Source organism: Mastomys coucha, unplaced genomic scaffold, assembly GCF_008632895.1.
Source record: "Mastomys coucha isolate ucsf_1 unplaced genomic scaffold, UCSF_Mcou_1 pScaffold5, whole genome shotgun sequence".
NCBI lineage: Eukaryota > Metazoa > Chordata > Mammalia > Rodentia > Muridae > Mastomys > Mastomys coucha.
In genome coordinates this window covers 95,104,349-95,127,473 of record NW_022196911.1, presented here as the reverse complement: position 1 = coordinate 95,127,473, position 23,125 = coordinate 95,104,349, and the positions used below count along the sequence as shown (strand labels likewise).

Below are 23,125 nucleotides of genomic sequence, written 5' to 3'. Positions count from 1 at the left end.
GCTGCCTGCTTGCCTGCTGCCTGCCTGCCTGCCTGCCTGCTGCCATGCTCCCCACCATGAGGGTCATGAACTCACCCTTTGAAATTGTAAGCCTCAAATAAACTCTTTTCTAAGGCACCTTGGACATGGTGTCTTATTATGTAAAAATAACTCTGGTAGGGCATTCGAGCTAATTTGAACAGCAAGAACTTTTTAAAAGACTTATTTATGTAATATATATATATATTATATATAATCACTCTGTTTGCATGTATGTCCTCATGCCAGAAGAGAACACCAGACAGAACAAGGCATCAGATCTCATTACAGATGATTGTGAGCAATCATGTGGTTGCTGGGAATTGAACTCAGGCCCCCCAGATGAGCAGCCAGTGCTCTTAACCATTGAGCCATCTTTCCAGCCCAGAATAGGAAGAACTTTATGCTGTTATCCTTTGCTAGAAAACTCATTGGAGGCCGGGCAGTGATGGCTCACAACTTTAATCCCAGCACTTGGGAGGCAGAGGCAGACAGATTTCTGAGTTCGAAGCCAGCCTGGTCTACAGAGTGAGTTCCAGGACAGCCAGGGCTACACAGAGAAACCCTATCTCGAAAAAAACAAAAAACAAAAAAAGAAAAAAAAGAAAGAAAAGAAAAAAAGAAAGAAAGAAAGAAAACTCACTGGAGCCAGGTGGTGGTGGTGCATACCTTCAATCCCAGCAGTCAGGAAGGAGAGACAGGCAGATTTCTAAGTTCGAAGCCAGCCTGGTCATCAGAGTGAGTTCCAGGGCTACACAGAGACACCCTGTCTGGAAAAACAAAAACAAAGAAAGAAGAGAAAAAGAAAAAAAGAGGAAAAGATAGAAAACTCATTGGGAGGACTGGAGAAGGCAGCTATATGTGAAGCAGATCCCAGAAGAATGTGCTTGAAAGAGTCCCCAGGGAAGCGGACACCTCTCTGGTACTATGAGGAAGCTTTTTTTAAAAATGAGGAACTACTCAGGGACCACTGACTTCCAGAACCATGCTCATAACTGATCAGGGGATCAAAAAGCCATTTCAGCAACTGTGTAGCCACCAAAAGCTGTGGCAGCCCTGACTTCCCTTCGGACAGACTGACCCAGAAGAGCAAGAGGCTTCCACTCCACTAAGAGGCTTTTGGTCAGCTGAACACTCCAGTGCCCTCACCAGGCTGACCGACAGCAGCAAGCTGCATGGCAGAAAGAAGACACTGCCTCTCCCAAGTCCCTACCCCCACGTCTGCCCAGTGGACGTAACTGACTACCTTAGTGGGACTCTGACAGCAAAAGAAACTGAGAAATGCAACGTCTAGCACACAGTGCTCTAGCTTGGAAGGGCTCACCAGAAGGGGAGGTGGGGGCCATGTCATGCACACATTCTCTCTAGGTTACTTCCTCAGCGACTTTGCCAGGCTTACCTGAGTTATCACACACACACACACACACACACACACACACACACACACACACACAAATAAATAAATAAATAAATAAATAAATAAATAAATAAATAAATAAAATAAAATCCAAGGAGTCCCTGGAAATGCCCCTCCAATTCCAAATCTCATCTGCCCTTTTTGAACCTATGACACTCTCCATGAGTTACTGGGGGTTGAAGTTTCCCCACCCAAAATACAGTGCAAGTCACACCCAGAGTAGGCTGAATAACAAGCACCCAAAGATATCAAGCAATTCAGGTCCTACCCGCCTTTAAATATTAATTAAATTGTAATTTAATTATGGGTGATGAGGGAGAAGGAATTCAAGATGAGAGGAGTAATCCTGGCTTATCCATGTGGTTCCTAGATGCCACAGCAAGTGGCCTTGTACAAGATGGACAGAAGGGGATTAGGCGAGCAGAAGGGGAGAGATGAAGAACAAAGGCACAGATGAAATCGATGTAGACACAATTCAAGGACTCCAGACGGCTCCTGAATGAATTTCTTCCCTCTGGCCTCCAAAAGCAATATGTCCTTATCAGATACGGGGCTCATGACTGTGAGACCGTGTGTTTGGGTTGTTTAAAGTCCCTGGGTTTGTGGTAATTTGATACCAATGAAATTAATTCTGACCATCTATTTTATTTAACCCAAGATCCACAAAAAGCATCACCATTTCAACACAACACTGAGATAAAACAGCATGAGTCAGAGGGCTGTTGAGATGGCCCAGCAGAGGGGGAAGACCCTTGCCAAGCCGGATGACTTGAGTTTTGAGCTTCTGAACTCGTGGGATGGAAGGAGGGAACTGACTTCTGTAAGTTGTCTTCTGACCTCCACATGCGTGTCATGGCACACTGCCCCGTTCCACCTCGCACAAGACATAAATACATTTTTAATTATGAATAATATAGGTTGCATCTTTCCTGCCAAGCCATTAACATCTGAATTACAGTGTACTCCAAACACATCTCAGTGTGGAGTAACCCACTAGCTGTACCTGACTGACGCCCGCTGTTTAGGATAGTGGAGTTCTGGTCTTCCGTAGACTAGCACCAGCTGAGACCGGAGTCTTTGCCTCTAATGGACAGTGATTTCCTTGGAGTGGGCAACCTTGCCCCTTTGTTTCTGTATTCCAGTGCCTAAAGGCAAGAGTGCTTGATGGGTGTGTTTTAATAATACCTGATAATGAGTTTAATAATGAAGTTCACTAAGACTGGGCAGAGAACTCAGTAAAGTGCTTGCCATGAAAGCAGCAGGAGGCCCTGAGACCAAACTCTAACGCCCACTCTTAAAACGGTGCAGAGGCTGGGGTGATCGTGTGTGACCTTCTAGTCAGTGCTGAGGCGGCAGTGACAGGCAGATCCCCAAGGTTTGCTGGCCAGCCAGCCTACCCTAGTTGGTACCATTGGGGGACCCTGCCTCAAAAATAAAAACAAGGTAAATGGCTCCTCGTGATAGACACCTGAAGCTGATCTCTCGCCTACACATGCACACACACACGCACACGCACACACACATGCACACACACACACATACACAGACATGAACACAGACAAAAGTACACACATAGACACAAATATACTCACAGACACACTACACACACACACACAGAGATATGCAGACATGCATACACAGACACAAATACACACATGGATACCCAGATACACAGAGCTATATAGGCATGCACACAGAGACACAAATACACACACGCACACGTGCACACACTCGTGCACATGCATGCATACACATGCACATGCACACGCACACACACACACACACCTCTTCTAGTTTGCTTTCTGTCACCGTGACAAACCACTCTGACCAAAGCCTCTTAGTGGAGGAAAGGGTTTGTTTCACCTTGCACCTCCAGGTCACAGTCTTTCAGAAGGAAGGGCAGGGCAGGAACTTAACCAGAAGACACAAAGGAATGCTTCTCATTAGCTAGCTCTCTGCCTCCCTCACAGACTGTGCTCAGTTCAGCTTAGGACTTCCTGCCCAGGGAATGGCACCACCCACAGTGGGCTGGGCCTTTTAAGACACTATCTCACTGACTTGCTCACAAGTCAAGATAAAAGATGAGTACTCAGTTGAGACTTGTTTGTTTTTGTTTTGTTTTTTTTTTCCACATGACTCTAGTCTGTGTCAAGCTGACAGCTGCTAACTGGGACACACCCACACAGAGACAAACACATAGACACACAAAATGGAGTTCCTACAAAAGAAATATAAGAAATAACAATTCTTACTTGTTTAATCAAATTTCCCTTCTTCTTTCATGAGAGGAATGCTGGCAACATTGAAAAGAGTCAGGGCTTTTTTTTTTTTTTTTTTTTTTTTTTTTTTTTTTTGTACCTTTAAACATTCTGCTTGGGACAGAAGGACAGATACAGGACAACAGCTTGAGAATAATATGTTCAAGGTTGAAAAAGAAAAGCCACGAGTCAGACCGTGTTGGTTGATTCACGCCTATAATCCCAGCACTCAGGAGGCTGAGGCAGGAGACTGTGAGTTTCAGTTCAACCTGGTCTATGAAATAAGAGTCCGTTAAAGAAAGAAAGAGAAGGGGGAAGGGAGAGAGAGAGCAGAAAGAAGAGAAAAGGCTGTGAATATGTATTAAAGAAATACCAGCACCCTGCCTCTTAGTCTCTCTGTACACTCAGGGACCCCCAACCCCTTTCCATACCCAAATCTACATATGTTAAAATCCCTTAGATAAAATGGTGTATTTGTGTAGGACCTACATACATCTTCTCACATAAATAACTGACTTGTAGATACTTATATCTACGATGATCGATGATGTAGTTGTTACGCTTAGGAGATGATGACAAGGATTCTGTACAGACACAGTTTTCTCTCTCTCTCTCTCTCTCTCTCTCTCTCTCTTTTTTTTTTTTTTTTTTTTGGTTTTTCGAGACAGGGTTTCTCTGTGTAGCCCTGGCTGTTCTGGAACTCACTCTGTAGACCAGGCTGGCCTTGAACTCAAAATCTGCCTGTCTCTGCCTCCCAAGTGCTGGGATTAAAGGCATGTGCCACCCTCATTTTGTTGATTCTATGAACGTGGAATCCAGGGATCGGGACTGGGCAGCTGTAATTATCTCCCAGAGCAGAAGCAACAGGACAGTTCACTGCAGAGCAAGGGGTACAACATAGTTCCCTGCACTCACTTTCAGAAAACAGCCCTTCCTGATGATCCATGAGGCTGGCGTTACCCTAATGCCCAAATCAAAGGTTTGACCTTTGCAAGGATAAGAACATTACAGACCAATAGCCCCCATGAGCACAGGAGTCAACTTTCTCACCAAAATATTATCAAATTCAAAAAAGATTAAGCAGCATAACAAGGTTGTACTGGCTGGTTTTGTGTGTCAACTTGACACAGGCTGGAGTTATCACAGAGAAAGGAGCTTCAGTTGGGGAAGTGCCTCCATGAGATCCAGTTATGGGGCATTTTCTCAATTAATGATCAAAGGGATAGGGCCACTTGTGGGTGGAACCATTCCTGGGCTGGTAGTCTTGGGTTCTATAAGAAAGCAAGCTGAGCAAGCCAGGAGAAGCAAGCCAGCAAGGAACATCCCTCCATGGCCACTGCATCAGCTCCTGCTTCCTGAGCTGCTTGAGTTCCAGTCCTGACTTCCTTTGGTGGTGAACAACAACATGGAAGTGTAAGCTAAATAAACCCTTTCCTCCCCAACTTGCTTCTTGGTCATGATGTTTGTGCAGGAATAGAAACCCTGACTAAGACAAAGGTCTACCCCAGGCATGCAGATGCAAGACCGGAGCCCATCATGGCAGCAGGCCGAGGAAGACGGTCCTACCAAGCATATACAAAGATAGGTCACTCTGTTGGTAATGCTGGTTGTGTCAAAAAGCGGGAGCGAGGAGAAGAGGGTGGGCAGCTGAAACTGAAATCAGTGTTCTGGGTTAGCTAAGTTGGAGGAAGTGGCTGAGTGTGAACCAAAAAAAAAAAAACTAACTGCAGAGAAAAGCAAAACATCAAATCTAGGGCTTCCTACATGCTGGGCAAGCAAAGTACCAACAGAGCTACGACAGCAGAGCCATTTCTCCTCCATGTAGCCCACCCTTCCACCCAAGAAACGCAGCACTTTCCTCCCGCCCACCCACCCACGAAGCTAAAGCCTACAGATCATGTCCGCCTTAGCTCACAGCAAACCAGTTTCTTCCTTCAATGATACATTAGGTACTCACCAAGTTTGGCATCTGCTGGATCATATGGATACCAGAGGACACCTCTCAATGTTACTCTCAAAAAAAGAGAAGCCTTGTACTGCTTTACCTAGCTTCCTCCTGTGGCAGGCACATTGGCCTCTTCAAAAACCACAGGGCATCAAAAACAATCCAGGAAGGAGACTGCAGGGCCTAACGGAGATGCTGGGCCACCCACTCTCAAGATCAGCTTGCTGGGGTCATCACGTGTCTCCAGGCTGAAACACTTTACCCCAACGTGCTGAAATGGGGGTCTGAGTGCCCCTCATTCTGGCTAGACACTCCCTCACAGCATCCTGAGGACCCCTGGCAGGGAGGGAGTTGGAGCCACCACGGAAATAGGGGAGGATACCTAGCAGAGCTTCCTAGGAGGGTGAATCATTGAGAAGCAGGGCAACGAGCCCTAGGCAGAGCTTTCCAGGCTTCCAGCGTCTTCCTTTAGGCCAGAAGTCTCATTTCCCAGGTTGGAGGTGGCCTTGGAACAGGGCAGAAGGAAGAAAAGACCATGCGTGGGCCTCACAGAGGCGTCCAGATCACAGAATAGGTCTGGGGAAGGGTCTCCTACCCACTAATGTACTTTACCAAGACCCAAGCTCTCCCTTCTCACTGTCTCTGCCAACCCACTGTTTCCTCCTTCCTAGATAGGTTGAAAGGGAGGCCCGCAGCAGCACACCTTGGTTCAGGCATCTTCCTGATCACATGGTATACGGGAAGGGCCAAGCTAGGAACTTGGAGCCCCTACACACACACACACACACAGTCTCCCTCTCCCTCCCTCCCTTCTTCCCTCTCTCTTTCTTTCTCTCTCTCACCCTCCCCACCCCCCTAACCTGGACGATTAGGACACCTTTGGGGCGGGGCCAACCGCTGTCAAGGCCACGTGTAGAGCCTTAGGAGAGAAGCGGGGGCGGAAGGCGGGCTGTTTTTAAGGCGGGCCCTGAGGTTTGCTGGCTCCTCCTCTTACAGCTTACCTGGCTTCAGCACAGTTTGATCCCGGGAGTCTTAAGTGAGTGGAGCAGCGGCCAAGAGCAAGGTAGGAGCTTTTATTCACTGGGTGGGGGACCCACTTGGGTCGGAGAACCTAGTTCTGTCTGCGCTTAAACCAGAGCTAAGTCTGCATCCGGGTGCACAGATAATAGAATCCGAAGCCACGAAAGAAGAAGCTGACCCTGGGATCTTGGACACCAGATTTAGATCCTGGACAGACCCAGACTTCCCGACAGAGCACTAAGCCAGACTAGAAGTCTGTCCACTGCCTGCTGCCCCAGGTGAGGCCACATGGCTCTTGGGGAGGCAAGGGACAATGAGGAGTAGGCTCAAATGATGGGGATCCTGGGCTTGTGTGGTGGAGTAGACTGGGACTTCATCCTCTGCCTTCTCTACCTGGGCTCCTACGAGGTAAACCAGGATGACCACGAGGGCTTTCCAGCTGCTCTAGCGGTTCCCTGCTCCCAAAGTTTTGGGGAGGAGAAGAAAAAGGAACAAGAGTTAGAATCTGAAGAAGAGAAGGTAGGAGGGAGCTGTAAATAGAGCAGAGATAACTGGAATCCTCCCTAAGACACACACACACAATCTGAGTCCAGGCAGTCCTGTGTAAGAGCTAGAGCAGGGCCGGAAGGCCCTGGAGTATAGAGCAACATCTCAGAGGAGCAGACAGAGCCTGGGTCTGAGCCTGAGTCCAGGGTGACTTGGAAAGATACAGAAGGGCTTCCTCAGCATCTCTCCCTGGAGTGCAGTATCCATTGGGTCCAGCCAGAACAGAGGGTGATCCTGTGGGACTTTTAGAGGTAAGAGTGCCTATCATGAGACCCTGGACATACACTTGTAGCCTGGGCAAGGCCCTCAGCCCTGCCAGCACTCCCCCCTCAGAACCGTTGGGAAAAAGAACCAGGGTCAAGTGTCTGGTATTATCAAGTCACCATAAGAGGGATAAAACCTCTGCTGGGCAATGGTGGCACACGCCTTTGATCCCAGCACTTGGGAGGCAGAGGCAGGAGGATTTCTGAGTTCGAGGCCAGCCTGGTCTACAGAGTGAGTTCCAGGACAGCCAGGGCTACACAGAGAAACCCTGTCTCAAAAAACCAACCAAACAAAAAAAAAAACCCAAACCTCTGAGATCTGCTCCGAGAAGGAAGTGTCCTTCTCCACAGGAGCACAGAGGCAGCAGCTGGGCAATCTTGAGTCCTGGTCATGGGGGATACTCAGCTTCCAGTACACCCTGCCCGGAGTCCCCAGCTTCCTCTGTAGACCTGGCAGTGAACCCTGCAAGCTGTGCCTGGCTCCTTGGACTCTTGGAGAGCTTGTGGGAAAAGCTGTGTCTTGGGTTCTGTGTCCTTAGCTGCCCCCAAGGAAGGCACTCTGAGGCCAGCTCCCTTCCACTGCCATCTGTAGGTTTGATTCAGCACATGACTTCTCCACACCAGCATGAGCACCACCACCCCCCTTCCAGGACCCAGCCAAGAAGTCTGATAGCATAGCCATAGGAGCTTGGGGGGAGGGGGTCCAGACAGGCCTGCCTTTTTGTCATTAGGCATACCATGCCCCCATCTCTGTGTCCCCTCTGCCTTTGAACTCCATGTGGCTGAAGGAGTTAAAACTACAAAGGTCCAAGGCCTAGATTTGAATCTCAAATAGGAAGCCTCTTGGGGGTTTGTGGGTTATTTGATTGGTTGGTTGGGGGATGAGGGATGGGGGAATTGAGACAGGGACTCATCTATCTCAGGGTGGCCTTGAACTCACTGTGTAGCTCCTCCTGCCTCTACATCTCTAGTGCTGCGATTACAGGTGTGTGCAACACACCCAATCCCTGATGCTATCTTTTTTTTTTTTTTTTGGTGTTTCGAGACAGGGTCTCTCTGTGTAGCCCTGGCTGTCCTGGAACTCACTCTGTAGACCAGGCTGGCCTCGAACTCGGAAATCCACCTGCCTCTGCCTCCCAAGTGCTGGGATTAAAGGCATGCGCCACCACTGCCAGGCTCCCAGGTGCTTTCTTGACTTCTGTGAGTCTGGATATCTTCAGGGGCAAAATGGACTGAGACTAGAGCTTAGGGCCTCAAGAAGGTTGAATTGCCAGGTGCAGCTGCATAAGGCTTGTTGACCAAGCCTGATGGGTGCTTGGTACCCGGGAAACAGGATGTCATACTCCATGAGCCCCAATGTCTAACTCCACTCCAGAACTGTCTAATGGTTCCTCTCACAGCACATTGTAGCTTGACATGGTAAGCTGTGAGTCTTGCTGCTCTGACACGGTAGGCAGGCAGCAAGGCTCACAGCTGCCAGAGGGACTGAGGTGAGCGTGTCCCTGTTCCACCCAGCTCTTTCATTAGGCTGTCCCAGGACCTTTTACCTCCTCCTCAACACCAATCCATGACAAACAAGTTCTGTGGCATCAAGGTTAGACAATAGGAAGAACTTTTCACATAGAGAAGATTAAAAAGTTAGGTCGTTTTTTTCTCTTTCTGGATGAGCCCTCAGGGGAGTGACTGTCGGCGGACCATGTCACTACTCAGTTCTAAACACTCTTGTGGCTTGCTCTTACCCTCCAGGGTTTGAATTGTCGATCCTCAGCTGAGCCTGTGAGTCTTGGCAGAGCCTAGCTAGCTCACTGACTCTACCCTATCCCTCCATCCCAAACTCCTGTTTCCTGGAAACCTTTGACCTCCCATCTGGCCCCTGGGCCTTTGCACATGCCATACACACACACACACACACACACACACACACACACACACACACTACTGCTTGACTAATTCCTTCCCTCCTCAATCTTACCTGTCTTGCCCTGCTAGCCCCTTCTTTTCTCCATTTGCATGTCCCCATCTCCAGGAAGTCCTCCCTGGCCATCACCCCTACCAGGGCCACAGAATCTCCTGCAAGTCCCTGAGTCTCCTGTGATATTACTCACGCCTGCTCGCCTGCTTGCTGACCCATTTCACCACCTAGCCTCAGGGCAGGAGGTCAGACCACAGGCAGCCTCCAGTCCAGTCCAGTTCCGACATCCGTTACCTAAGTGACGCTTGAGCCCTTCTTTTTACTGCCAAATGGGATAAAAGCAGTACCTACCTCATAAGGTTGTTACAAGGACTTGAAAGGGCTTCACGAACCTGGTAGTTCCTCATCAACAACTGGCTAACATTCATCTAGAAATATGTGCATGACATTGTAAGTGATTACCAACCATCCCTTTAAGTCACCTACCCATCCCTTTCAGAGGCTCAGCTATACCAGGCATTGTCCAGAGCATATTATTAGGGTTAGTTCATGTTTTAAATAAGGAAACTAAGTTGGGGAAAACTTAATTCATCTGTCCAAACTTGCACAGCCAGTGAGTGTCAAAGCCAGGAAGCCAGCTGGGACTCTGCACTGAATGAGCTCATCTGTCCTTCGCTGAGGACCTGGGGCAGGGGTTTCAGTTACAGAGGTCACTTAGATACCACCCTTGTCTTTCAGGTCCTTCGAGCCCTCGTGAGCAGGATCTAGCTCCGGGGTAGAAGTGAGGCTGCTTGCCTGAGGTAAAGCCCTGGACTCACTGCCCCATCATGTCCAGCTCCCTGCTGACTGGAGGTCATGTGGTCAGCTTGACTCCCCATGAGGAATCCAGGATGGCCCTGCACCCAACCCCCAGCCCTGGCCTCCCAGCCCTGTGTCCTTACTACACCACAGAGAGCTGGGGAGCCCAGCCTCTGATGGCCCCCACACTCTGCAAAGGCAGTTCCAACAGGCTCCAGCAGGCCCAGCAAGCCGAGGCCAAAGCTCACTGCCTCCTTCAATGCCCTGGGGAGCAGGACTCAGGGGCCTCACAGGATCTGGACTCTTGCATTGACTTCTCACTGGAGGCCCTCAACAAGATGATCCTAGAGCTAGACCCCACCTTCCAGTTGCTTCCCCCTGGCATTGCTGGTCCCCAGGCTGAGTCTACCAACAGTATGTCTTCAAGGAACAAGAAGGAGGAACCTGAAGCCTTAGGTAAGGATTTGGGCCACAACCAAGAGGGGAGCTGGGGGACAGAGCTCAATCAAATAAGAACTCTTCCACAGAATCTGTGGCACAGGCTGCCCTGTGTTGTGGGGAATACTATGCAGCCCCAAATAAGCTACTGACCTTTCTGATTTCTCTGTTGCACAAAAAGTATAAATACAAGTTTCTCTCACTATACAATTCCTTCTAGGTCCTGAGTTTAGAAACTGGTAGGTTCTAGTTTTGTGTGTGTGTGTGTGTGTGTGTGTGTGTGTGTTTGTGTGTGTGTGTATATGTGTATATTTTATGAGAACTTAAATATGCTTGTTCCTGTGAGCAGTTTCCACACGATGATGTGCACATAGTGAGGGCTTCCTGATTGTGGAGTCCCTGGGCCTTATTTAAGCTCTTGATGTTTCTCTTTATAGTCTCTTTATAGTTTGGTCCCCTGAATTTATCATAGGAGTTCTAGGTGGTCCTAACCCCTTTAAGGGCCTGGTTAGGGGAACATCTCTTGAGAAAGGTCCAAGCTGGAGATCGTGGGATGGGAGGGACAGAGAACTCAAGAGAAAATATGCTGGCTCTCTGTTCGGGAGGCAGAAGCCCTGCTTTGAAGCATTGGTCCATTCCCATGGTCTAAATGATCCCATCCCAGCCAGTTCCAAGCTCCTGACAAAATCAGTCTCACTGCACCAATACAATAACCGTCTAACTCAAAGCATACATAATGGGGCAATGATGGGGTGTATGTATTCTCAATGTGCCTGTTTTTTTTTTTAATTAGATATTTTCTTTATTTACATGTAAATTTCTCCTTTCCCAGTTTCCCCTCCAAAAAACAAAGAAACAAACAAAAACAACAAAAACAAACCCGTTGCCTCCCCCCTCCCCATGCCTGCCACCTCACCCTCTCCCACTTATTGGCCCTGGCATTCCCCTACACTGGGGCACAGAACTTTCACAGGGCCGAGGTCCTCTCATCCTACTGATGATCGAATTTGCAATCCTCTACTATACACATGCTGCCAGAACAATCAGACCCCTCCATGTGCAGTCCTTGGTTGGTGGTTGAGACCCTGGGAGCTCTGAGGGTACTAGTTAGTTCATATTGTTGTTCGTCCTGGTTTTTTTTTTTTTTTTTTAACATTGGTTTTTTTTGTTTGTTTGTTTGGTTGGTTGGTTGGTTTTTCGAGACAGGGTTTCTCTGTGTAGCCCTGGGACTTACTCTGTAGACCAGGCTGGCCTCAAACTCAGAAATCCGCTTGCCTCTGCCTCCCAAGTGCTGGGATTAAAGGCATGCGCCACCACTGCCCAGCTGGTTTTTTGGTTTGGGTGTTTTGTTTTGTTTTTTAAGACCAGAGTTTCAGTGTAGCCCAGGCTAGTCCTAAAACTCCATCTTCTCTCTTGAACACTGTACCTGGTCAGCTCTTTTTTTTTGTTGTGTTTTGAATCTAAGTTATTTCACTATGAGTTTGCAGAAAGTAATTGTTAATAATGGCCGTGTTCAGCAACCAGCTAGACAACATCTTGAAATCTGCCGTCTTAGCCTTAACAAGCTGGTACAAGCCGACACCAGTCTGCTCAGTCCAAGGAAAGCTGGAAAGCCTTGGGTGCCAATTCAGTTTCCCATGCATTGGAAATCTCAAGTATTCTGAGAATGAGGGTCAGCTAGCAGCAGACCTATGGGGCAGACCTCCAGGGGTCAGACAGCAGGAGCCGGGCGGTGCGGCTGGAATCTAGGACAACGTTCACTTACTGAGCATTTACTGCATGCCTGTCCCTGTCCCTATGTTGAGTACCTTCTACAGAATCTTTTGTTTAAAAACTGCATCTCAGGCAGAGGCAGGTGAATTTCTGAGTTTGAGGCCAGCCTGGTCTACAGAGTGAGTTCCAGGACAGCCAGGGCTACACAGAGAAACCCTGTCTCGAAAAACCAAAGAACAAACAAATAAACAAAAACCCCTGCATCTCACATAGCCCAGTCATGCTAAGTAGCTCAGGATAACCTTGAATTCCTCTTCCTCCTCCTCCTCCTCCTCCTCCTCCTCCTTCTCCTTCTCCCCCTCCTGCCTTCTCTTCCCAAGCGCTAGGATTAGGAATCTTCAGTCCTATCGTACTTCACTGAGATGAGAATTTGATCCCTCTTTACAGATGAACAACTACTTGGACATGGGCTTGAATAAGGAACCCGTGACCCCTAACCACTGGGTTCAGGCTGACCTTACATAAGCTGTTGACATCGCCTCTATATGTTTGGTTCCTCATCTATGAAGTGAACAAAATAAGAGCTCTTAACCCGAAAGAATCCGTTTGTCACAAGGCTTGGTGCACTAAGCCACGATAGAGTGGGGATTGCCGATACAGCCAGCCCCAAGTCAGTGTAGACTCTGAGATAGAAGCCAGCACAGCACCCTGGCCCTCCTGCACCTAGCCGGGGATCCTGGCCTCCGCAGGCTTCCCCTAGTCCTGCCTAGCCTATGAAGGAAGCTGTCTTCTTCCCCAGCCACCTTCTGCTGCTGAAGGCCAGGCACATCCCTGTAGGGAAGCACTTTAAGCCTAATTATCGCTGGCAGGAGCCAGCCCAGGGTTTTAATGTTCATGCCCCAGGGCAGGGATTCCACCTGGCCAAAACCAGTTGGGGCAAGATCGGTATTTGGAGTCCACAAGCATAGGGTGAGGTGTGGGGTAGACACCCAACCAATGTCCTCCTCCACTGAAGGAATGATGGCAAATGGCTGAGGGGTCCCCATCCTCAGATTTTTCTGGGTACAGCCTGCCACGTGATAAGCATGGGTCCATCCCACTATGGGAAACAAGGAGTACAAAAAATACTGGAAGTGGCTAGAGTCCTGACAGCACTCTGCCTTGGCTCCCCCACCCCACCCTACCACCACCACCCCCTTTTTTTTTAAAAAATAAAGTCTTGCTCTGTAGCCCAGGCTAGCCAGCAACCAGGCAACCTCCAACCTCTGTCTGGAGTGCTGGACTACAGGCATACCCATCTCCCTCGTTCTTTTTGGTAGCTGGTAAACAGTCCTGCCTCCACGTGCTGCCCACATGCCTCTCATCCCTGAGAAGTCCTACCTCCTAAGACGGTGAGACTAAATCAGCTCCCCTTCAGGAATTGGCCTTCCCCTCCCCAAGAATGGCAGATGCCTGCACCAAAGGCCTGCTCTTGCCCTTCTCAGCCTCCCCAAACCCTCCTGTGGGCCACTGTTGCTGATGAGAAAGCATCCACAGGCCCAAGGCACCTCACATAGTTCTGGGGGAGATCCCTTCCGTCCTCACATCCTCAGTGTGGATTCTGCCCCCCTCCCCACCCCACATCCCATCCATCCTCCTTTGAGGGACCCTGTCCTCAGGAACCAGCAGAGGCCCACAGTCCTGCTTCTCCTCCCTTGGTATTGGTCATCCACTCTAGACAGAGCCGCATAGACTTCCTTTTGGGAGGATTAGCCCCTGTGACGCGTGTCCCTGCTGAGGGAAATCACAGTGATCTCATCTAACCGAAGTGTTAAGTGAGGTGGAGGAGGGAAGCCAGGGTTCTCAGTCACCCCCTACTGAGTGGCAGGTCTGGCTATTTCTAAACCTTAAAGCCCTTGTTCCTGTCTCTCCTATCTCTGTCTCCCTAAACTGGAATTTGCTGAGAGGCAACCTACATACGTCTGAAACTCACTGGAGCTCTCATCCCCAACCCAAAACTTGGTCAGCAGCCCCCTTCCTTGCCTCCTGTTCACCTTTCTTTATACTTGTCCTTCAGGGTCGCCATCCCAGAGAGGGCTCCTGGCTCCAAGACCCAAACACCATCTCCCTTATCCTCTCCACGACCTCCCACCCCATCCTTGGAACGGGTCCCCACATCTCATTTTCCAGCAGTTACTGCCAGGCAAGGCTGTTTGCCAGGCCCAAGGGCAGGCTGTTTAATAACTGTCTCTCCTCCCCCCACCCACATGCCCTCCCTTTACCGGCCAGGCCTGCGGCTGGCGCCTGCATCCACCCTACACTGCCGGGACTTGCCCCACAGGCCTGTAAACAGTGGCTGCACCCCGGGATGGGGTGGGAGCCTCCACCTCCCCAGTCATCTACCTCAGGACAAGGAGGGGTGACTCACAGCACAGAGCTCCCCCCACCCCACCCCCCGCACACACACACACACACTCAGCTCCCAGACAAGGTCTTAGATATTTTATGATCCATAAAGATTGGGGGCTAGTGACCTCAGCAGGCCGAGAGACCCACACTGGGGCTGACAAGCATTAAGAAGATCCTTAAAATGGGATCTCAAAGAGTTCCTCTTTGTCTGAGAAAAAAAGCTCCTAACACAGCTCAAAGGCAGAAATTGAAGTTTCTTCAGTTGTGTAGCGTTGGAGAGCTCACTTAACCTATCTGAAGCTTGAGTTCTTTTTTGTTACTCTGGGGATTATAGCATTTGAATGGAGCTGGGGTGACAGCACAGGTAGCAACTCTGTTGCATGCTCGCAGTTGCCTATCTTTGGTAAAAGTTATGCAAGAAACCTCAACTCCCACACAATCTCCAGTCACTGATTGCCTCTGTAAAAACAATATCTGGCCTGCCCAAGGGCCAGTGTGAGGGTCAGAGGTGGTTATGGGTATAAACACTATAAAGTCTTTCTAAAAATAGAAGGTTGGGGCTAGGGATGCAGCTCTCAGTACAGGGCTAGCCATGCATGCATAAAGCCCTGGGTTCTATCCCCAGTACTCCAGGTACCACATAAAACTAGGAGTGGTGGCTCAGATCTGGGATCCCAGCACTGAGGAGGTAGAGGCTGGATTATCAGAAATTCAAAGTTATCCTGGGCTGCTTAGGGAGTATGGGGATAGATTGTGTCTCAAAAAGTTCGTGTGTGTGTGTGTGTGTGTGTGTGTGTGTGTGTGTGTGTGTGTGTGTGTGTAAACTGTACTTGCCAGCCTCCTGGTAGAATCTCTCTTACTGTCAGATCTCTTTCAGAGCACAGTGTAGTTCCCCAAATCATGTTCCTTCATCCTCTTCAGCCAAACATACCCATTGTGAGCCAGCAAGGGGGCTCCTGTTGGACTACCAAGAGCAGCTGGTGGGGAATGTTCCTTCCTTGAGATCCATCCTGAGCCAGGGTCTATTCATCCCGTGTTCGCTCCTCAGCACCATCTTAGAAGGCTGGGTCGATCACGGTTTTGCAGATAAGGAAACTGAGGCCGAGAGAGGTCTGGAAAGTTACTCAGTGCCTCCTGGCTAGAAGGCGCTGACGTTAGGATTCACGCCCAAGTTCCTGTGACTGCAGAGCCAGGCTGTTTCTACATCGCCTGAACCAGCATGCCCAAGTCAGCCCAATAGCCCTGTGTGCCTAACCTAATGCCTACTTTCACCTGACTTCGAGGAAGGAAGCGTGACTACCCCGGGGCAGGCTGGGCTCCACAGTTTTGAATAGAGGAGGGATGAGACATTTTAGTAAACTGAGTGCTCTCCAGGGCTCTACCCTGGTTTCCATCCTGGGAAGCCACGGGAAGGATTCATGACCCTCTAGAAGGGGGACAGCTTGTGCACCCCCAGTTTCCACCACCTGTGCCAGACAGTGCTCCACCCCGGGTCTAGAGAGGAAGCACCAATTCTCTCATGGCTCCTAGGACTCAGCACCATTTCTTTCTCCTCCTCAAAGATATAAAGTATATCGAAGTGACTTCCACCAGATCAAGATGCCTTGACGGTCCCCAACGCTGCTCCAGCCCATGTGTCACCCCACCATTTGGCTCCCCACGCAGTGGCGGCCTCTTCCTCTCCAGAGACATCCCCCGGGAAACTCGAAGCAGCAGCAGCGAGAGTCTCATCTTCTCTGGGAACCAGGGCAGGGGACCCTCTCCCTCCACCCCTTCTTCCCTTAGCAGTTCCATCCCTTGCCGCGAAAGCAGGGCCTCAGGATCCCCGCTGGCAACTCCTCCAGGTTGGGAGAAAGGGCTCCGGGCCCCACAGCGGGGCAGCAGGGTCTCTGTGCTGTCGGCCAGTCCCGTATCAGATGTCAGCTATGTGTTTGGAAGGTAAGTTTTGTCTGTGTTCAGACTGCAATTGCATGTATGGCAGCGTGTGCACATATACACACACACATACACACAATAGAAGGGCATGGTGTTCTGTGAGCAAAATTCACAGCATCAAGAGAAAAAGCATGCACATTGTCTTTTGTAGTGTCACAGGCATTTCTTTTCTTTCTTTTTCTTTTTTTTTTTTTTAAAGATTTAGTTATTTTATGTATATGAGTACACCATTGCTTTCTTCAGACATACCAGAAGAGGGCATCAGATCCCATTATGGATGGTTGGGAGCCACCATGTAGTTGCTGGGAATTGAACTCAGAACCTCAGGAAGAGCAGTCAGTGCTCTTAACCCATGAGCCATCTCTCCAGCCGTCACAGGCATTTCTATCTCAAGTTCCCCTCAAAGCATTTAGAACATAATTCAGTGTGTGTGCTAAGCTCTTGGCTTCCATTGGCCTTTTGAGACTAGAGTGCTACTTTAAAGAGACTCGCCTGCTTTCTTTCCCACCCTCACATGGTCCATCTGGAGGAAAGACTTTTAAAACTTAGCGGTGGGAGCTGGAGAGGTAGCTCCCACCAATGGTTAAGATCATTCTTCCTCTGGCACAGGTTCAGTTCCCAGCACCCATATGGCAGCTCACAAGCATCTGTTACTCTAGTTCCAGGGGAGCCAGTGCCCTCCTCTGACCTCCACGGGCATGACACTCACATGCATAAAATAAATAACTTTTAAAAATAAGTACATCTCGCTGGGCAGTGGTGGCACACGCCTTTAATCCCAGCGCTTGGAATCCCAGCGCTTGGGAGGCAAAGGCAGGTGGATTTCTGAGTTCGAGGCCAGCCTGGTCTACAGAGTGAGTTCCAGGACAGCCAGGGCTACACCAAGAAACCCTGTCTCAAAAAACAAAACAAACAAACAAATTACATCTCACTTGGGGGCCTGAGGTGAAGCATCTAGGAATGAAAGCCACCCCCACATCCTGTCCTCCCCCCTATAATCTTCTATCCCCCAACCCCCAGTACAGATAAAGCCTGGTTAGGAGGGACCAAGCCCCCTGGTCCTTATTTACCACTGTCCTGGGTCGCTGTTCTTAGGCCCCACAATAGAAAGGCACAGCAGCCCATCTTAGCTTGAGGACCACTAAACCACAGGACCTCAGTCCCACATACTAACTCCACCGGCAGTGGCCAAGGCCTTTGCCAGGGATCCCACCACCATGCTTGCTGGCCTAGTAGAGGTGACCTCCTCCAGATGGGACATTCCCCCTGCATCAGCCCAAAACATGTCAAGTCCAGGTGGAGCAGCCTGTCCCCACAGGGCTCCTAAGTGGAGATGCCGCTGTCTGTGACCATGCCATCAGACCAGCCTGGTTGGGAAAACAGAAAATCCAGGCCAGGCTAACCTGCTGGAGGTTAATTCCACTGGCTAGTTTAAATGACAAGAGATCATCTAGGCCAAGGCAGGTTCTGTACCCCGGTGCAGTCCTTAGAATTCAGATGAGGGTTCTCTTTGCTCTGAGTTTTTGGTTAAGGGTATATGCAATGTTCTGACTGACCCAAGACAGGGTCCCCAGAGAGCTAGATTCTAGAACTTAGCTCTGACCCCAAGTCACTGTCACTGAACACCCTAATTAATACTCTTGTGTGCTTTTTCCTGCAGCAATCAGTCCCTCCCCCACTCAAGCCTCTCCAGCTATCCGTCGTCTTCTAGATCCTTGGCAAGTCCAGCCAGCTCATCTTCCAGCCTCCACAGCCTGGACCGAGGATCCCAGTGTGTGAGACCTAGTGATGCCCAGGCTCCTAGTAACCCCATACTGGGCATGGGCCAGCCCCAAGCAACGCAGTCTACTCCAGTGGCTAAGGAGCAGGCCAGTAGCTGTCCCCCATCTGTCACCAACTCCGTGGTGGACATACCTATAGTGCTCATCAATGGGAGCCCAGAACCACAGTCTCCCCCAGCCCAGCGGACACCAGGACACCAGGACTCTGTCCAATCTAGGGCTACATCTCCCAGCAACCTCTGTCAAGCCACCAAGAGCCACAGCAAGACTATGCCGGGTGTTCCTGTCACTGCATCTCCAGAAGGTATGTTGTAATCCAATACCTCCAGCGTTGCACGGTTTAGTTAGGGGGACTGGTCAAAGTCCAAGGGGCAGGGGGTGTGGGAAGTTGGGGGTTGGCAACAGCCACTTAACATTTTTATTGACTACCCACTGTATGCCAAGCATTGTGAGGACACACAGATGAACACAAACTAGACAGGGTGGCCCAAACCAAGGCTTACCAGAGAATAGTGTCATCACAGAGGTAGAGACACTTCGTAGGTGACACATGGGGAAGGCACCTGTAAGTACCTGCAAGGCTCCGGCAGGCAGCCTGGAAAAACAAGCGAAGACATTTGTAGTGAGGATTCTGGGATTTGGGGTTCTTTAAAACCACAGAAATAGCTGTGCAGTAGTGGCGCACACCTTTAATCCCAACACTTGGGAGGCAGAGGCAGGCGAATTTCTGAGTTTGAAGCCAGCCTGGTCTACAGAGTGAGTTCCAGGATAGCCAGGGCTACACAGAGAAACCCTGTCTCGAAAAACCAAAAAGAAAGAAAGAAAGAAACAAAGAAAGAAAGAAAAAAAGAAAGAAAGAAAGAAGAAAGAAAGAAAGAAAGAAAGAAAGGAAGGAAGGAAGGAAGGAAGGAAGGAAGGAAGGAAGGAAGGAAGGAAGAAAGGAAGGAAGAAAGAAAGCTAGGGTCCGGAGAGGAGAGCTGAAGTTGGTGGTTGGTGGCTGTTCAGGGGAGTTGCTTGTGGCTTGTTAGTAGTCTCATGCTCAAAAATAGAAACAAAAGGAAAGAAATTAGATTCAGGGATCTCTCTCTCTCTCTCTCTCTCTCTCTCTCTCTCTCTCTCACTCTCTGTCTCTCTCTCTCACTCTCTGTCTCACACTCTCTCTCTCACTCTCTCTCTCTTTCTCTTTCTCTCTCTCTCCCCTCCCTTCCTCTCTCTCCTCTTTCTTTCTTATCTAGTGACAGTAGATAAAACCAGGGAGATAAAGGGTGGGAGAAAGAAGAACCCACAAATTAGCAAAGACCAGCTGGGACCTCATAGTTAGAACAATGTGCCCACACAGTGTGCACAGTAAGGAAACTCCTGGAATGTTAGGTACAGGTCATTGAGAATAGTGGCAGATTGTATGAATGTCAAACTAAAAAGTAGATTTCCTTCTTGGGACAGTAAGGGCCATTGGGAAGTAAATCAGGGAAGATGTGTGGTCAGTAGTACAGGCAGAATGATTTACCAGGAAGCCACTTGGCAGAAGGGTGGTGGGGCTAGAATCAGGGCTGGGCAGTTGAGGTAAAAGGGAGGAAAGAGCCAGGCAACCCTCAGGCTGTCTGAGCAAGAGGCTTGGTGACTAACTGGCTAATCCAAGGAGAGCCAGAGGGCGCATCAGTCCTCACTCTGACGTTCATGGATGACGCTAACATAAAGGGGGCAAACAGAATGGAGACAATACATTCCAACACAGATGGCTGAAAACCACAAAACAGCAAACACCCTCCTTCCCAGAGCCCGTGACTACAGACTTCCCAAGAATCTGAATCAGTAAACACAGGCTGAGCCATAGCACTCTCTGGGCACATACCTCCCATGCATGAGCAGAGACCCGAGGACATTGTCCCAGACTCTCCCCCTTCAGCCATCTGCAGGCAGAGCCTGGCTTCGCCATGGGCTTCCCAAGATGTGTACATGAGCTACTCACTGTAGCTCCAGATGGATCACTCTCATGAAAGCAACCCAAACAGAAGAAAATGGCACCCCAGCTATGCCTTTAAAACAGCAATAAAAAACTTTATCATTGTTGCTGGTGTGTGGCAGATGCCGCAGGACACAGGTGGAGGTCAAAGAATGACTTTTTAAAAGTGGGTTCGGGGGTGGGGGGGCTAGAGAGATGGCTCAGCGCTTAAGAGCACTGACTGCTCTTCCAGAGGTCCTGAGTTCAATTCCCAGCAACCACATGGTGGCTAACGACCATCTCTAATGGACATCCGATGCCATCTTCTGCTGTATCTGAAGACAGTGACAATGTACCCACCACATATAGGAAAGAAACATGGCTGGAGCGAGCAGGGCCAGAGTGAGCAGGGCTGGAGCAGAGCGAGCAAGTGGGGGTGGGGGTGGGGGGTGGAGGTGGAAAGTGGGTTCAGGGGAGCAAATTCAGGTTGTCACACCTGCATGACAACGGCTATTCCCCACTGAGCCATCTTGCCAGGACAGTTGCCAGCTTTTGTGATAGGGTCTCATTCTGTAGTCCAGTTGGCTTTGTACTCAATGCTGTCCCCCTGCCTTGGTTTCCCAAGCGCTGGAATCACAGCCATGCACTACCAGTCCTATTTTGCATTGTGTTAAGGATCAGACCGGGACTTTGTGCATGCTAGGCAAGCACTCTGCCCAGTGAGCTACAGCTCAGGTTAGATTTTCCTCTTTGGGCTATTTGGAGAGACCCCGGAGATCTTCCTGGGCTCAGGAAGGATGAGCCAAATGGGATCCCTGGGAAGAGGAGCAGGGCGGGTCTCCTGCAGTCTCCTAGTGACCCTCTATCCAGCCTACAGAGTACCTCTTCTCTGCCTGTCTCCAGGTCCTGCCAAGGACATGCAGCCCACCATGAAGTTCGTGATGGACACATCGAAGTACTGGTTTAAGCCAAGCATCACTCGAGAGCAAGGTAAAGCCAGGACTGTGTCCCAGAGGACAAGCCACTCAGTAATCATGTCTGGCCTTGTACTGTGCAGCAGGCAGATGGGGCCCTGGGTCATGGTTAAAAAAATAAAAATAAAAAGCAGGTGGCAAACAACAGCTTGCAGAAAAGGGTGGGTGACCTGCTGGCCTCATTAGGAAATGAGCAAAATATGCAGAAAGTAGACCGGAGAAAGACTTCCTGGGGACAAACGGTTGTGTGACTTCGCTGTGAGGACCCTGTGGGGGTGGGAATAGAGAGTGGGCGAGCGGATCGCCTTCTAACTGAAGAGTGTTCCAGCAATCAGTCTGCTGAGGACGGAGAAGTCGGGCGCCTTTGTCATCAGGGACAGTTCCTCCTACCGGGGCTCCTTCGGCCTTGCCCTGAAGGTACAAGAGACCCCAGCATCTGCTCCAAACCGACCAGGTGTGTATGTACGTACCTTTTTGCTTGATCACCTTGGAGCCCCAACCATGGTTGACTCTGTCCCAGCTTGACAGTGGCTATCAGGGTGACTCCTGGGTGGACAGTCCAGTCCACCTCTCGGTGGACTCTAGGCCAGCCTACCCTCTAGGACCTAGGCACCATGGAGACCAACTCTGAAAGCCTGAGATGCCTGTGCCTCCCCAGATTCCCTGTTACACCCTTGCAAAAAATGTCACAGCCCCTCCTCAGGCTGCTCTCTTCTGGGCACCTCGGTCTAGCCTGGATTTATCTCCAGGAACCTAATAAACTAATAATGTATTTGTGGGCTTATCCGATGCCCGATAGCTTATCATTCATAAAACAACTTACCATGTGTTCACTAGCTCATCCTGTGTGAGAGAGCTTATCACACGTGTAATGAATGGCCCGCCTATGATCTCACGTGGTCATCTGGTAACTTCAGCGCACCTCTCTTGAGGGATCTATCAGATCTATAACAGACCCTGTGCAAGGAACCAGACGTATGCATAGAAGGCTCGAACACGAAACTACCTCGCTGGGAAGGCAGATGAGAACAAATTATGCCAGTACTACAAAATCCCAGGGTAGTAGTCCCATCACTTCAACCCAATTAGGAGTGAGTCTCAGGGAGTGAATGACCGCCAAGGAAGTTAAGGCATAGAATGAGGGTAGAGCCCCCCCCAACCTTGTGCTGTTAGCAGGGGTTTGGGGAGCTGGCTCAGAGGTAGAGGCACTGCCTAACATGGGTTATAGTCACAGCATCCTGTTGGGAGTGTGGGATTCTGCAACCTCTGGGGCGGGCTTCTGTTTTCAAGGAAGCCTTTCAAGTGGCAATCAGCCCAGGTGGAGAAGAAAGCCTTGGTGGGTGGGGTCGGAGAGTCTCTCTCTGCTACCTGTCAGAGCCAGCTCTGTTCCAGCTGGGAGGAGCTGATAGGAAATAATGGCACCTGGAATGGGCAGGGGAGGTTCTAAATACAGACCCTCTGTGCAAACGGGTGGTGCCTTGGAGCTTGTGAACACAGGTTTCCTATCTGCACCTCCACAGAGAGGCAGAGGCTAGCACGTGACAGCCTGGGATGGACCTGGGAGAAGTGGGCAGGGCCAAGCTGTCCAGGGTCAGCCAAGGCAGGGATCTGAAACATAACCCCTTCCTTCTTGGTCTAGGTGAGGACAACACTGACTTTATCCGTCACTTCCTGGTCGAGTCGTCAGCCAAGGGGGTGCATCTGAAAGGAGCGGATGAGGAGCCCTACTTTGGTAAGCCTCCCCCAACCGCCCCAGCCTCCCCCAGCCTCCCCAGCC

The 23,125-nt window shown here is 50.0% G+C and overlaps 1 protein-coding gene and 1 long non-coding RNA gene across 3 annotated transcripts in view; one reads left to right on the top strand and one right to left on the bottom strand.

Annotated features, from left to right (window-relative positions):
- Positions 1–6,365, bottom strand: part of LOC116078168 — a 15,272-nt gene extending 8,907 nt beyond the window's left edge. Inside the window, exon 1 of the long non-coding RNA XR_004113440.1 lies at positions 5,651–6,365. This is a non-coding gene — a long non-coding RNA (uncharacterized LOC116078168). The remainder of the gene's footprint in view (positions 1–5,650) is intronic.
- Positions 6,366–6,602: 237 nt separating this feature from the next.
- Tns4 (tensin 4) overlaps positions 6,603–23,125 on the top strand; it is a 24,904-nt gene continuing 8,381 nt past the window's right edge. Inside the window, exons 1-8 of one of the 2 annotated variants that reach the window (XM_031353188.1) lie at positions 6,603–6,701; positions 6,801–6,936; positions 10,118–10,633; positions 16,279–16,654; positions 18,312–18,736; positions 21,278–21,364; positions 21,677–21,802; positions 22,988–23,080. In XM_031353188.1, the coding sequence (XP_031209048.1) occupies positions 10,207–10,633; positions 16,279–16,654; positions 18,312–18,736; positions 21,278–21,364; positions 21,677–21,802; positions 22,988–23,080 (1,534 nt within the window). In that variant the 5' untranslated portion in view covers positions 6,603–6,701; positions 6,801–6,936; positions 10,118–10,206. The remainder of the gene's footprint in view (positions 6,702–6,800; positions 6,937–10,117; positions 10,634–16,278; positions 16,655–18,311; positions 18,737–21,277; positions 21,365–21,676; positions 21,803–22,987; positions 23,081–23,125) is intronic. The other variant, XM_031353189.1, reaches the window with a different exon arrangement.